Source organism: Haliaeetus leucocephalus, unplaced genomic scaffold, assembly GCF_000737465.1.
Source record: "Haliaeetus leucocephalus isolate CR32 unplaced genomic scaffold, Haliaeetus_leucocephalus-4.0 Scaffold605, whole genome shotgun sequence".
Taxonomy (NCBI): domain Eukaryota; kingdom Metazoa; phylum Chordata; class Aves; order Accipitriformes; family Accipitridae; genus Haliaeetus; species Haliaeetus leucocephalus.
The window spans coordinates 188,063-201,700 of record NW_010973041.1 but is presented as its reverse complement, the minus strand read 5'-3'; the positions used below and the strand labels follow the sequence as shown (position 1 = coordinate 201,700).

Sequence of the window (13,638 nt, the reverse complement as noted above, 5' to 3'; positions counted from 1 at the left end):
AGGATGGTTTCAGCGACCTTCTCTCAGAGCTACCCTTCAACGCTGACAGAGCAGGCAGCTGCCAGGGTATGGACCAAGCAAACTCACATTAGCCTGCTAACAGGACTCCCTGCTCTTCTCTGCCCTCTGTTCTCCACTAAATCTCAGTGTGTCTTCCTGAGGAGAACACTCAGGAAGACCATGAAGTGAGTTTCCCATGGGCATGCCAGAAACCAGGGGCAGAACAAGAGGAACAGAAAAGAAGACAGAAGAAAACCACCAAACTTGGAATTCTAAGTCCGAGAATTGGCTACACTGTGGCTTTAGCATGGGCTCCAAGCTAGGTCAGAGCCAGTCACTGGAGTGGGACCTGCAGCGTAACAGGGAGCTCTTGCAGCCTGAAATCAAAAGAATTCACCTTCTCAATCACTGCCAGCAGGTGCACAGTTTGGCTTTCCCAGTCAACATCCCCTGCTGTGCCTAGGGCCTTCTTCAGCTCCCAGTGTGCTTTCTTGCTGATTGCTAGTCCAAGTATTCCCTCAGCTGATGGCCCCTTCACGTGCAATACATCCAGGAGTTCCTGCAGGAATCATGGGAGAACGGGCACTTTGATGAAGAGAGGCCCTGTGGCATGTAAACCTCTCTTAAGAAACAGAAACAAGTTTGGACAGGGAGGCACACTCTGCTTTCACTGGGATAGGATCTAAATGTTGCTCCAGCGAGATCATGTTGGGAGAAGCCTCATCTTCCACCAGCACAGAAGTCATTTTGTGCTGGGGAACTCCCCTCACCGCCTTGAAGACAGTCCTGCTTCCTTCCTGGAGGTTTCTGATGCTGAGAAGCATTCTTTGAAGGATTTCTGTGAGACCACAAAGATTCATGCAAAAGACCAGATCTACTTGTCTTATTCACAGCTCTGGGTTTTCTCCCCTGGAGCTTTCTTCCAACAGAAGTGGTCTGGGCCAGACAAGCCTGGACGTGGCTCCTGACATGTTTAGGCTGCAACCTAACCTGCAAGGTGTGGCTGTCATAAGTGTGTGCTGGGAGGAAAACACCTAAATCACCCATCTCCTGAAGTCCATGGTATCTTTCCTAGGAATGCTGCCTCTCAGGAGAAGCCCAAGGGATGGGTACTCCCTTGCCAGGCTTGCTTGCCTGGATCAGCTGGGACAATGTGTCATTTCCCCACAGGAACTAGAGGCTGGACAAAATGCCCTTCTGCAGCCAGATCCCGACTGCCCTGGCACATCTGCAGCAGTAGAGGTCTGTCATAGAGCAAAGGGACAGCATAGCACCTTCGTTCTCTTTGTGGTTTCACCTGCTGCAAATGAAAACAAAAATCAGTTTTAAAAAAAACAGGTGAGTGCTCTCCTACCCTCTCCTGTGTGCCATGCAGCCTTAAGCAGTACAGCAGGAAAAGCAGGGGGCAAACAGTTAAAACTGCAGCTCAGACTCAATGGCATCTGTGGCTCCTCAAAGGCAGTGTGCCATCACAGACTGTCCCAGATCTCGCCCTGCCCTGCTGATGCTCTTCTCCAGGGTGGTCACAGCAGCAGAGGTTGTGTGTACTCAGCAAAACAAGTTCAGCTGCTGCTGCCAAGGTGGTTTCCTTGCTCTTGCCAGAAACGTCCTTACTTGGGTTGCCAGACTTCTGTTGCAACACTCCTGGGAGAAGTAAGCACAGCTCCTTCTGCTGAGGAACATGGACATACATGGCTCTGACGACCAGAGCAGAGGGAGACACCACATGTAGGTCCCAGCACTGTCCTCCCTGCCGCCGAGCACAAGGGAGAGAGGTTGTTTGGATGGCAGGGACCCTCTGAGGGCTCAGCTCTCTCACTCTGCTGTGTGCTGAGGGCTGTGACTTGCTCTGCATGAAAGGCAACATGCAGCATGAGTTCAACTGAAGGGGAGGAAAGATGGCTGTTCCTCAGGTCCTTTTTTAACCTCTCCTGGCAGAGCCCACTTTCACTGCCCGAGGGGACCAGCAGTGGACACTGTGTGGTGTCAGCCTGCAAGAAGCTTGTGAGGGTTACAGAGCAGCCCCTCAGCACAAAGGGCCACCTGCCAGCTGCCTTGGCCAGGTGGGAACCTGCCAGAGGCAGGGAGGGAGGGAGCGTAGAGCCTTCCTGTGGCCAGCCAGAAGTCCCGCCCCCTGTCACGTGCTCTGTTGTGATTGACTGCCAGGACCAGCCTCCCCTTCCAATCTACCCAGTGGTACATCAGAACAGGAAGTCCCTCCCCTCTGTGCACAGGAGCCTCCATTTTGTTTCAGCCACCATTTTATGGCAGGGAGCTGCTACTGTCTTGCCCTGTGATTGGCTGGTTGCTCTTCCACCCATGTGTCCTTTGGCCTCCCTCTGATTGGCTCCCTGCTTCCGGTGGAACAGGAGGTGCTCAGCTATGGGTCTACAGGAGTGGATACATAAAGGAGTGTATGACTATGTATAAATAAATATTTTATTTACTTATACATAGATACACTAGTTTTTATATATATAATATACCTACATTTATATACTTGTATATTGAATATGTATATATGTACATGCATTTATAAAGATACAGAAATTGAATACACTTATACCTGTAAAAGCATAGGTATGAAGTAGCTAAACATCTTTTACTAACACCTAAAGGAACAAATAATAAAGTTTTAATGTCAACAAAAAGTAATAAAATAAAAGGCAGGTTCGCCCTCCCCACGCACAGGTGCTGTGGGGCTGCAGAAGAAGCACCAACACGTCAGGGGACACCAGGAGAGGGAGCATGGACTCCTCCAAGGAGCTGACCAAGGGGGGCCCTCTGGATCAGTAGGAGCACTGCTGTGTTGCAGAGCTTTTCCACTCAGACCATGATTATTTTGGGGCACAGAGGAGTGGCAGGTGGGACCGTGGTGATAACGGGGCTGGTGGGGCTTCTTCTGGGGCCTTGGCTTACGAGCCAGCAAAGCAGTAAAAATGGTTACAGCAAAGTACTAATGAGGAAAGGTAAATGAATTTTACATCACTTCAAGCATCAGGGTGGCAAGGGGACAAAAGGGCCCTTAAGTGCAGACTGGCCCACATGGTGAATGTCTCACATCGGGGCAAAAGGTGACCCCAGGAGTGCATCACCCTCCTGTCCAAGGGGAAAAAGGGTTGGAGGATCTTTTAAGCCAAACAACAGTCTTAGATATGCCAAGAGCAGTTTCCTCCTTTTACACAGTGAACATTATTATGGTGGTAGGGATGTCAGAAAGGTATTTGGAATAAGAAAGCTTTGTGGGCTTTGTCATACACTCTATAACTTTGGCCACAGCTGTAAATATTATTGCTGGCTCTGCGGGGACAAGGGGAAGGTGCTCTGGCTGTAGGTCTGGGGAGTTTTTACAAAAAGGCACAAGGCCCTGGCTATTAAAAACCAAACCAATTGTTTGGCTATGATTTTCGGTGAGACATTGTTGTGGTTTGCCCCCAGCCAGCAACTAAGCACCACGCAGCCACTCAATCACTCCCCCCACACCCAGTGGGATGTAGGAGAGAATCAGAAAAAAAGTAAAACTCATGGGCTGACATAAGAACAATTCAATAGAACAGAAAGGAAGAAAATAATAATGCTAATAATAACAATAATAAAATGACAGTAATAATAAGAAAAGAGTTGGAATATACAAAACAAGTGATGCACAATGCAATTGCTCAGTACCTGCTAACTGAAGCCCAGTTAGTTCCCAAGCAGCGATCCCCCCCAGCCCCCCCCCCCAGTTTATATACTAGACATGACACCACATGGTAAGGAATATGCTGTTGTCCAGTTTGGGTCAGCTGTCCTGGCTGTGTCCCCTCCCAACTTCTTGTGCCCCTCCAGCCTTCTTGCTAGCTGGCCATGAGAAGCTGAAAAATCCTTGACTTTTAGTACAAACATTACTGAGCAACAACTGAAAACATCCTTGTGTTATCAACATTCTTCTCATACTGAACCCAAAACGTAACACTCTACCAGCTACTAGGAAGAAAGTTAACTCTATCCCAGCCGAAACTAGGACAGACATGTAAGGTCTGTAAAAAACCATCATGAATGTAAAGGCTGGAAGTGTGCAATGTGCTGGAAACAAATCTGTAATGTAAACAAGCACCAGGTATCAAAAATCATAGAATCATAGAATCATTTAGGTTGGAAAAGACATTTAAGATCATCAAGTCCAACCATAAATCATGCCTGTGATCAAAAATCCAGGAGCAGGGCAGGGTTATGTTGTCTATGACATGGAACATATGCAGGAAACTAGGACACATTTCCCAAACTAGATTTTTACATGGAGATAGCCCTGGATGACCCTTCAGCTGAAGAAGGGGCAGAAAAGAAAATTGAAAGAAAACGGGAGTTTAAAGGTGACATACCTTGTGCACTTTTTTCAGTTGTTATTGACACAGAGTTCAGGGCTACACTTTCCTAGCGCACAATACCAAAGGCTTTGATGGCTACTTTATTGTCAGTCAGTTTCTGAAAGAAAAAATGGATGTGCTGTTAATCACCCAAGCTGGTAAACTCATGTGTATACATGTACCTAGCTTGCATATATGTTTCATAGAGTCTTTAAATTTTTTACCCACAAAACAAAGCAGTCTCCGCAACACTTTGGGTATTGAAAGCTGCAATGGTTATTTATCCCATTTTTTCAAAACTGCTGAAAAAGACCACCTAAAGAGAACATATTTTAACACATTGATGAGCACATGAGCAGGTTACAGTGACAAAATGGGATGGTGAGCTTGCAGAGTGCTCAGTCAGGACTAAACTGCCTACACTGTTGGTCCCCAGAGATGCGCTTTTTGGCAGCAGTATAAATGCCATTTGTCTGTATTACAGAGCAGCCCCTGATGAAAGGCTATATTGCTGTTGTTTTACTAGCCTCTATCCCTTCATCAACAAAACAAAGCAATGCCTGCTTGGGCACACCAAAGTTATTTTTGAGAATGTTGACACAAGCTACAGAATATACCTCCACCACCCGCTCCATACAATGCAGGGGTGCCTTGAAAACCAGGGACACCACTGCCAGCCTTGGCTTTATAATAATCCTGAGCCTGGGCTCTATAATAATTTGACATGGATGGGTCAAAACCTTTCTTAGATCTTTCCTTCATTCTAGACTCCTTGATGTGGTCTCCCTTTTCAAGCAGAGGCACAGATTCTTTAATTGCAAACATGCCCCCATATAGGGTTTTCCAAACCCTCACAGGGTTTGAAGGGTTCACGTCCACATGTTGGGCTCTAATCACTCTGCAGAAGTTATGACTGTAGTTCTTTATAAATGCTGACAACACATCAATGCAGCAAAAAGTGTTGCGTGCTGTAAAATATCTCCACTCTATTGGTTTAGAGCGCCCTGTTAAAACGCTCTGTGATAGAAGTTTTACTTCATTATTTGCCAAAAAAAAAATTGGTGAACAGTACACTGTTTTAACAGCTTATTTAAAGGTTGGTTTAAAAATTCTTGTGTTGAGTTTGTAATTTCTCAGCCTAGCGCTCCCTGATAAAAATTCTTGTAAAAGCCCCGGCTATTTCAGAACCTGTTTTGCCTTGTAGACCAATGGCCCAAGCATGCTTGGGTAATATGTCTGTCACCATTAGGTTGCAGTGCTGTAGCATTTGGAAGACTGTTGCATGTCCACCAAGTCTGCCTGCCACTGTGCATCCACTTCTGTTACAACCACCTTAGTTCTTTTAAAGTGTTTTCTTGCTGCCTTGTGTAAGCTGTAAGAGTCCTGGTTTGCAAGCCAGCCTTCTCTTCAAATGGGCAATTCACCTTTTAGCAGCTTCAAAAAGGTCATTTATACCTCCATAGCTTCCCAGCTCCTTAGGAGCATTACAAATGTCTTAACAGAAGTGGAGGTGTAGACAAATCTACTGACACAGCACTACTAAACATGTACAAAATATACTACTAGACTATTAATTTAACACAAATACAGAGAACATTTATTAACAGGGTGTGAGGTGTGCTGGTTGCCAGTCAGGGTTCTCCAGGCTTTTTCCTTTTTTGCCACTGAACACCACTGTCACTTCCATACCTGTTCTTTTTCTTTGGCTGCTACTGTCTTGGACGGGAGCACCAGCAGGTCACAGCACACTTCTGGGTTCTCCATGATCAGACTGCCAGCCAGAGTTTTTTTAAATGTTCAGTAGGGTCATTGACCTTATAGACTGTAAAGGAAACACATATAGTACCAGCCTGCGCCCTGTCAGGGTCTTACAGGTTGCTGTAAGATCCACCAGAACCACTGGCAAAGGGAGCTCCCTGCCATCATCTGCCCTCTCTGTGCCACACCTTGAAATGTAATTTGTGGTTCACAGACCCACCAGCTGGTTCTCTGGGTTGGCGTGAGCTTTTTGGGGAATCCCGTAGGATCCTACCAGCCAATCACGGTAGATCAGAAGAGGGGAGGGACTTCTGGGACAAAGTCTGCCTGCTGTATGGTCCTTCCATTGCTCCCAGTAGTGCCTGCAGGGGAGAAGGCATTCCCCCCCAAGCAAACCAGGCAGGATCTCCAACCTCCCATCAGGTCAATTACAGCATACAAAACAGCATTTGCCATTTACTAGGGGCGAATTAAAAGGGCAATACTTGAACATTTAATCAGTATTTATGTTTTCATTTCCAATCTCGTTACAGCTGGCACTGCAGACAGACCATGTGGAAGGGTTCCAGGCAGGTCCCACACTCCTTCTGCACAGTCTTGCCAGAATCATGGGTACAGCCACCAGCTGCAAGAGGAGGGGCACAGCTGAGCATCTCCTCCAACTGGCTATCCAGGGCTGCCAGGCTATTTCCCAGGTAAAGACACAGTGTAGGAAGCACTCCATTCCCCTGGGCATGCATGGCCTTAGCTTTTGGCTCCTCAACAAATGGCCACCCCCACCAGCTGTGGCAGAGCAGGGTCCCCAAGCCCCTGCTTGCCACAGCACAGGGGCAGCTTGTTGCTTACTCAAGAGCAAACAAGAGTGATATTTAAGGCTGAGCAGCCTTAAGTCTCCCATGGCTGCAGAACACACCTTTTCATTTGTGCATAAGTGCTGTGCCCGAACATCATCACAGCAAGGGCTGTCTGCTCCCCAAGGGAAGGTGAGCTGGGAGCCGAGGTGGACCCCAGCACAGACAGTGCCTCACCAATGGGGCACAGCTGGGTGTTGGTAACAGGGTCCATCACCAGTCCCAGAGAAAGCAAGTGATAAACCAGGTCCAGAATCCATCTGGGGAGTGCAGTCAGAGGAGATGGGGCTGGAGATGGGACTGGAGACAAGCTGCAACATCCAGACAAGGGGGCCATGGAGGAGACAAGATGCCTACAGCATAGGTCCGAGCTGCCTCCAGGAGACAGGGCTGGGGACTGAAGGCCCATGCCTGAGCTGAAATGGGGCTCACACAGGTAGGGTGAGGGATCGGGGGGGGGGGGAGTGAAGGCCCCAGGTAAGGCTGCTCAGGCACCTGAGCTGCGTTTTGTGCAGCCTCCCTTCTCAGCAAGGGATGTCATCATGCCTTGCAGAGATCTAGGTTTAAAGTTGGCTTGCTGGGGGTTGTAAGGAGTCACAGATCCTGTAGCCAGGCAAAGTATAGCTGTGTGCTCCGGCTTGCTTTATGAAAAAAAAAAAAAAAGAAAAAAAATCCAATCCCCAAAATTGAATAATCCAGCCTCCCATTCATCACAGTTAAGCTAACACACTCGTTCAGACGAGAAACAGCTGCTTGCTGAGGATTTTATTCCATTACAATACTGCCACCTCTTGTTCATCTGCAGGTTTTATTTTGCCCAGCTCCAGCCTGTGGTGTGGATCCACAACCAGCGCAAAGGCATTAAGCCCCCACTTTGTCTGTTAAACTGAAACCTTACAAGGAATAGCAACTGAGTGGTTACATCATGTACTTCCACAGAAGTTACAAACAGGTAGAAAGCCTGAAAACATCCACAGACATGTTACTTCAGTGTGGACTGGTACGTAACTGTTTTGTCTGGTAACTGATAGAATGAAGTACTGAAAGAAGGCAGGGCGGGGGAGGAAGCCAATAACAAAACCCAGAACCCAAGCAGCAGCAAAACCCACCACAGCAGAAAACATCATAGGATTTTTCCAGGGAGTACTGTGTCCATGCAATGGTATCTTCAAACTCGCTGACTTCTCCTGATGTGAATCTCCATTGTCCTCTCAGTACGTGCTCCATTTTCTACCCCAGAGGTTGCCACCCAAAGGCATACATTTTCTTGATGCTGCTTAATGAAGAGCGGCGCCTGTTTTGCTTCCACCAGGGACACCAAGTCTGTGAATTGTGTGGAAACCTTCTGCAGAAGACTTGGCTGCAGATGAGCAATGTAAGTTGATCATCTTTGTCTTTGAGTTTCTGACTAGGTGGTTTCTGGGAAGAGGTTCAGCATGCCCTGAAAGCAAGTGGACCAGAAGACGGTGGATCATACTCTGTGCTAGAAGGAACATGGGGAAAGCTCACAGATGGCAAGGAGAAGAGACAAACAGCACAATCCATCTGGGCCCCTTTGTCCTGCAGCTTGCCATTCAACTAGCTCGCTTGGCTGGGGTTAGACTAGTGACAGAGATGGGGTTTCTGCATGGGTTCCCTGATTTCTAGCACTATATTTCATTTTTATGTCTTTCAGGAGGATTTAGAGGTCAGTTATAAATAATACCAACTTGTGATTTAACACGTCTTTGCTATGGTTTTTCATGATGTCTCTGTGTTGCAGTCTTGGTGTGTACAGTAGTTGAGAAGGGGTGTAATATATTTAGCCAGACCCAGGTGCTCGGAGCTGCCAGAAGCCCCAGAAGCTGACAAGGAGCCCAGGCCTATAGCAGTGATCCCCTAGGCAGTGGAGGCAGCAGAAGCTGCTTGTCAACCCACTGCACAGAAAGAAGGGACCTGCCAGCCAGTCTGTCAGGAGCAGTTTTCTCTTCACATCTCTTTCCAGCTGGAACATCCAGTCAAAAAGAAAATTATGATCTTGAAATGGAGTTGCCAGCAGGCAAGCAGATTTACCATTGTTGAATCCTAATGGGCTGACACTTGAGTCAATGGGGTTTTTTGACTTCATACTCAATAAACACATTATTTCTGAACGATAGGATTGAGTCCAAACTTTCCTGCAGCCCCCTCTGCTGTCTAAACCCAAGAAAAACCCTTAAAAGCTGCGGTGCTTGTTTTGAGTGCTCAGTTAAGTTGTGTGTGGGGCCCACCCTGGCAGCGGTAGTATGCCCCCTGGCCCCCCTACTGATGTCGACTAAGACAGCCTCACTTTCTATTCTCATAGGTGCCCCAATCCAGCCACAGGGCTCCATTAGCTTTTCTGCAGACTCTAGAGTCAGCAGAGGCACAGGATAGTCCAAGAGAGGTTTATTCCTGCACAAGTCTTTCCATGACAGGTCAGAACCATGGCAATAGGCATTTGGTCTCTCCACAAGCTGCTCTGGGAGGCTGTCCCCCTTTCTGCTATCTGCAAGACTGTCCTTCTGTTTCATCCAGCAATCTGTTGAGGCATGTGTCCTTGATGTTGATCTCGTGACTGACCTTGTACTCTGGATCAATGCCCACAGAGAACTGGGTAGGAGCTGCTCTGCTCCTTCTCTCTTCCTTTTAAGTGGGTAAAAAAGTGATACCTGCAGAACCCAGACCCTTTGAAAAGAAGATGTGATGCTGAGATTGCTACAAGGCCACATTCAGTTCCTCTTGAGCTGCATGGTCCTCAGCTGTGTGATAGGAGCCAACTCTCCCACTTGGGCCAAGAGAGGCTGTCCTGGTGCATGGGGCTGTTCCTCCCCAGAGGCATTTCCCTGTGTTGAACTGCATGGTTCACTTTGGACCATTGTCCAGGTCATTAATAGTATGCTGAACGGTACTGACACCAGTTTTGCCCCTGGGGTATACCACTGACAACTGGTCTCCAGCTGTCCATCTCCCACAGCACCTGTCAGGCACTGGGGTGCATCCTGGAGGGGCTGCTGGGAGCTGGGACCATTAGGGGCTGCCCGCAGGGTGGCAGGGCAGAGCCTCACAGCCAGACCCGTCCCAAGCCCCAGAGAGGGAGCAGGGCAGGCCAGGGGGCATCAGATACCTCCCCAGGGATGGGGATGGGCCAAGGCCAGGCTGGTATATCAGCCCATGGGGCCCATGGCTGAGCAGGACACTGCTGTGGGGAGCTGGAGACCAGCATCCTGTGGCATCAGTGGGGCATGGGCTGAGAGCCTCAGGTAGGGCTGAAATGGGGTCCTGGGCAATGGGCAGGATGGGAGAAGACATGGGAGGGCAGGAATGGCCCTTGAGACCCATGGTTGCCCTTGGGGACATTACAACCTCCTGTTCAAAGGACACTGGAGACCCCCAGGGGCATAGGCACTCCCCTGCTTCTAAAACACTGTGACAGAGTGTCTACAGCCCTCAAAAGGAAAGGTGAAATCAAAAGATCTTTTAAACGAAAAATGCTGTCATCTCATGTTATTGATTTTAGGAGTGAATAATATGCAAAAGCCAACTCTATCCTGACTGTTACAGCACAGGTTTCCCTCCTCACCTGCTTTTTTAATCTGTACAATAGGAATAACTGTAATGTAATCTAAGTGGCCGTGAGCATAATCAGTGTGGTAAGAGCCCTCAGGCTGGTGCACACAATCTCTCAGAGAGTATTCTCATAATAACAGTGTAATGCAAGTGAACCATAAATCCCAGTTGCCTTAAGTTAGGTTTTGGAGTTATGGTTTTGATCTTTATTTAAACCATGTTTATAATTTTAAGCACTATGATCAGGCAAAGCAAGAACTATAAAATTAACACACAAGCTGTATCATTCTTGACATATTTTAGTCCAGTATTTCATGTTTCAGTCCAATTTTGTGTAAATAAACCTTCAGTAAAAATGTTATGTGTTGAGACAATCTACATGGGACTCAGTTCACTGAGATGGCTGTGGTACCTGGGGCTGGACTCAGTGCTGAGGGGATCAGCGAACAGCCAGCCGACATGCTCCATGCCTGAAAGCATCCAGCACCTAAATGTAAATGCTTTTTATTGCGTGGGGGGGGAACCAAACCCAGATGCTACAAAAATTATTTAATTCCACAAGAAATCAAGAGTAAATGCCTCTACAGTGTCTCTGGGAAATACCGTGAAGACATCTGCAAGCACAGTTGCCCATTTACAAAACCTAACACACACCTCCAGCCCTGAGAATGCACTGTCACACCTCTCTCTCCTGCAGGCCAGCACCTACCTATGGGCGCAAAAACTGCAGTCACAGCTGGTCACCACCTCTGCCTGGAAAATCCCACTGCTCCATCCCTGCTCACTTCATATCCTTTTCTCTTTGTAAAGTCCTCCCTGAATAGTGTTCCCATGTTCCCATCATTTGCTGCACGACTCCTGCCCTACTTTAACACTCCCCTCCTGCCCCCCTGCAACACACAGAGCCCCCCCCAGATCAGTACTACCATGCCCGTGCACCACATCCCCCAGCCCTGTGCCCCCATCTGCTCCACCAGCCTTCACACTCTGTCTGGACGTTTCCAGCTGCCATTTATTTTCTCTTCCTCTGGGCTAAGAAGAGCTCATCCCTGTCCTGGAATATAATAACAATAACAATAATAGTAATAACAATGACAACAACATCAACAACAAACAGCAATAATAGTAATAATAATAGTAATAATGATAGTAAAACAAACAGTGGCATGTCTCTTTCTGCAATCAGTTTTTCTGTACCTGTTTCAGCCAGGCTTGCTCATGTGCCCTTACCCTTCAGGAATAAAGCAAGTGCCTTACAGAAATCTCTTTTTTCTCACAAGTGTCTGGATTTCTCACCTAAATTTGCTCCTTTCAGCATCAAATATGAAAACCTGTTTGGAGGAGTGCTTTTCCCACATGCCTGCCTTGGCCCATGCAGCCCCTCATCTCCCTGCTGATCGAAATCAGAGCTGATTCTGGCACGGACACCCACAGATGGATTGTGATCCAGGGAGAGGCAGGAAGTTCCTTCAGTGGTCCCTCTTTTATGGGAATAAAACGCAAAGCAGCAAAGATGATCCTGCCCACGGTGGTTGCCCCCCTGCATTGCCTTCCCAGCCCAGTCCCTGCAGCTGGGATGAACCCTGCCCTCTCCCAAGGGAAAACCTGAGGTCTGAAGTGCCTGTGCTCATCACGGTCCCTCTGGGCGCTGGTGGGGCAGGGAGCAGCCATTGGCCAAGCCAGTGCCAGAAGACATGAACCTCATTTTCCAGCCCTGTCCTGACCTGGCTGACAGCCTGGCGAAAGCACGCAGTAATGCAGGTGGTTGCAGTAATTTTGGAGTAACCCTCAGCCTCTCCGTCTGAGTGCTAGGGATTCCCGTGTGTGAAATGAAAACATCTTCCAAAACACGTCGTCAGAACAGTGACTTTATTAACAGAGACAAACGAAGGACTAAACACACAGTATACCTATGGAGGACAGACGTATTTATATACATCAGTTCATTGTAGAAACGTGAGCAATTTGGTCTAGATGACTAGGATATCCCCTGGTAGTTTGCAACGGATCCAGACAGCTTTCTCTCCGTGGTGGCTCCGGTAAACCAACCGATCTCCCCCCCCAGTCCCACCCCAGCCAGGCTAGTGCCAGACCCCTGAACATCACCGGTATCTCGTTCGGGACTTTCTCCAGCGCGGGCTGAGCAGGCGGTGCGGGTAAAACCCCGCCGCGGGCTGCCCGCCGCTCCCTCCGGGCTGTGCCGAGTTGGGCCGTCTCAGCTGCGGGGCAAGAAAAAGGGGGTCAGGGTGCTTTGAACACATCCGCCCCCCCCCCCCCCGGGGATCCCCTGGCCCCGGACCCTCCGGCCGGCAGCGGGTGGATGTTCCCCGCCTCGGGAAGGAGCCGGGCACCCGCGGGCACGGCACGGGGCCAGCCCCGCGCCCGGGCACGGCTCGGCACGACTCGGCTCTGCACCGGTACGACACTTCAGCTCCCGGTACCGGCAACTCTACTCGGCAAGGCACGGGCTGGGTTTTTCTTGGATGGACAAAATCAAACGGGGAAGGAGGGAAGGGAGGGGAAGGGGGGCGGGAGGGGGGAGAGAAAGAAAACAGCTCCACGGATGTCGGATGTCACGGACGGCGTTACACGGGCGACGCGGGGGCTTCTCGCTGCCTTTCTCGGGCGGACGAGCCGCGGGAAGTCGCCGCCGCCGCCCCGGGCCGGCACGTCGGGGCGGGGAGACGTCGGTGCCTGCGCTCCCGGCGGCTTGTCCCGCGGCGTCCCCGCTTACAGGCACTTGAGGAGGAAGGAATTGCACGAAGTCCCCCGCGGGCAGTCGCAGAGCTTCCCGATGCGGGCCCCCTTCCTCACGGCGCACTGCTCCCCGGCGTCGCACTGCGGGCAGCGGCAGGCGGTGAGGGGGACGCTCCGCCGCGTCCCGTCCCCTCCCGTCCCGTCCCGTCCCGCCCCGCCGGGGCACTCACCATGGGCACCTGCCCGAACTTCTTCTCGTAGTGCGGGACCCGCTTGCTCTTCAGCTTCTCCAGCACCTCCTGCAGCGCCTCGATCTGCCGAGAGACCCCCACAGCCCCCGTCAGGCCGCGCCCGGCCGGGCGGCGCCCCCCGCCCCGGCCCCGGCTCCCCGCCCCACCAGCTCCTTCTCTCGAGAAGCG

At 49.8% G+C, this 13,638-nt stretch overlaps 2 protein-coding genes across 2 annotated transcripts in view; both read right to left on the bottom strand.

The window, feature by feature from the left end:
* Positions 1-6,110, bottom strand: part of MTAP (methylthioadenosine phosphorylase) — a 159,047-nt gene extending 152,937 nt beyond the window's left edge. The window contains exons 1-2 of the mRNA XM_010578160.1: positions 6,036-6,110; positions 339-559 (exon numbers count right to left, since the gene is read on the bottom strand). Coding sequence (XP_010576462.1) covers positions 339-559; positions 6,036-6,110 — 296 coding nt within the window. The remainder of the gene's footprint in view (positions 1-338; positions 560-6,035) is intronic.
* A 7,142-nt stretch (positions 6,111-13,252) lies between these two features.
* The window catches only part of CARTPT (CART prepropeptide), a 1,155-nt gene continuing 769 nt past the window's right edge, over positions 13,253-13,638 (bottom strand). The window contains exons 2-3 of the mRNA XM_010578159.1: positions 13,450-13,625; positions 13,253-13,360 (exon numbers count right to left, since the gene is read on the bottom strand). Coding sequence (XP_010576461.1) covers positions 13,253-13,360; positions 13,450-13,625 — 284 coding nt within the window. The remainder of the gene's footprint in view (positions 13,361-13,449; positions 13,626-13,638) is intronic.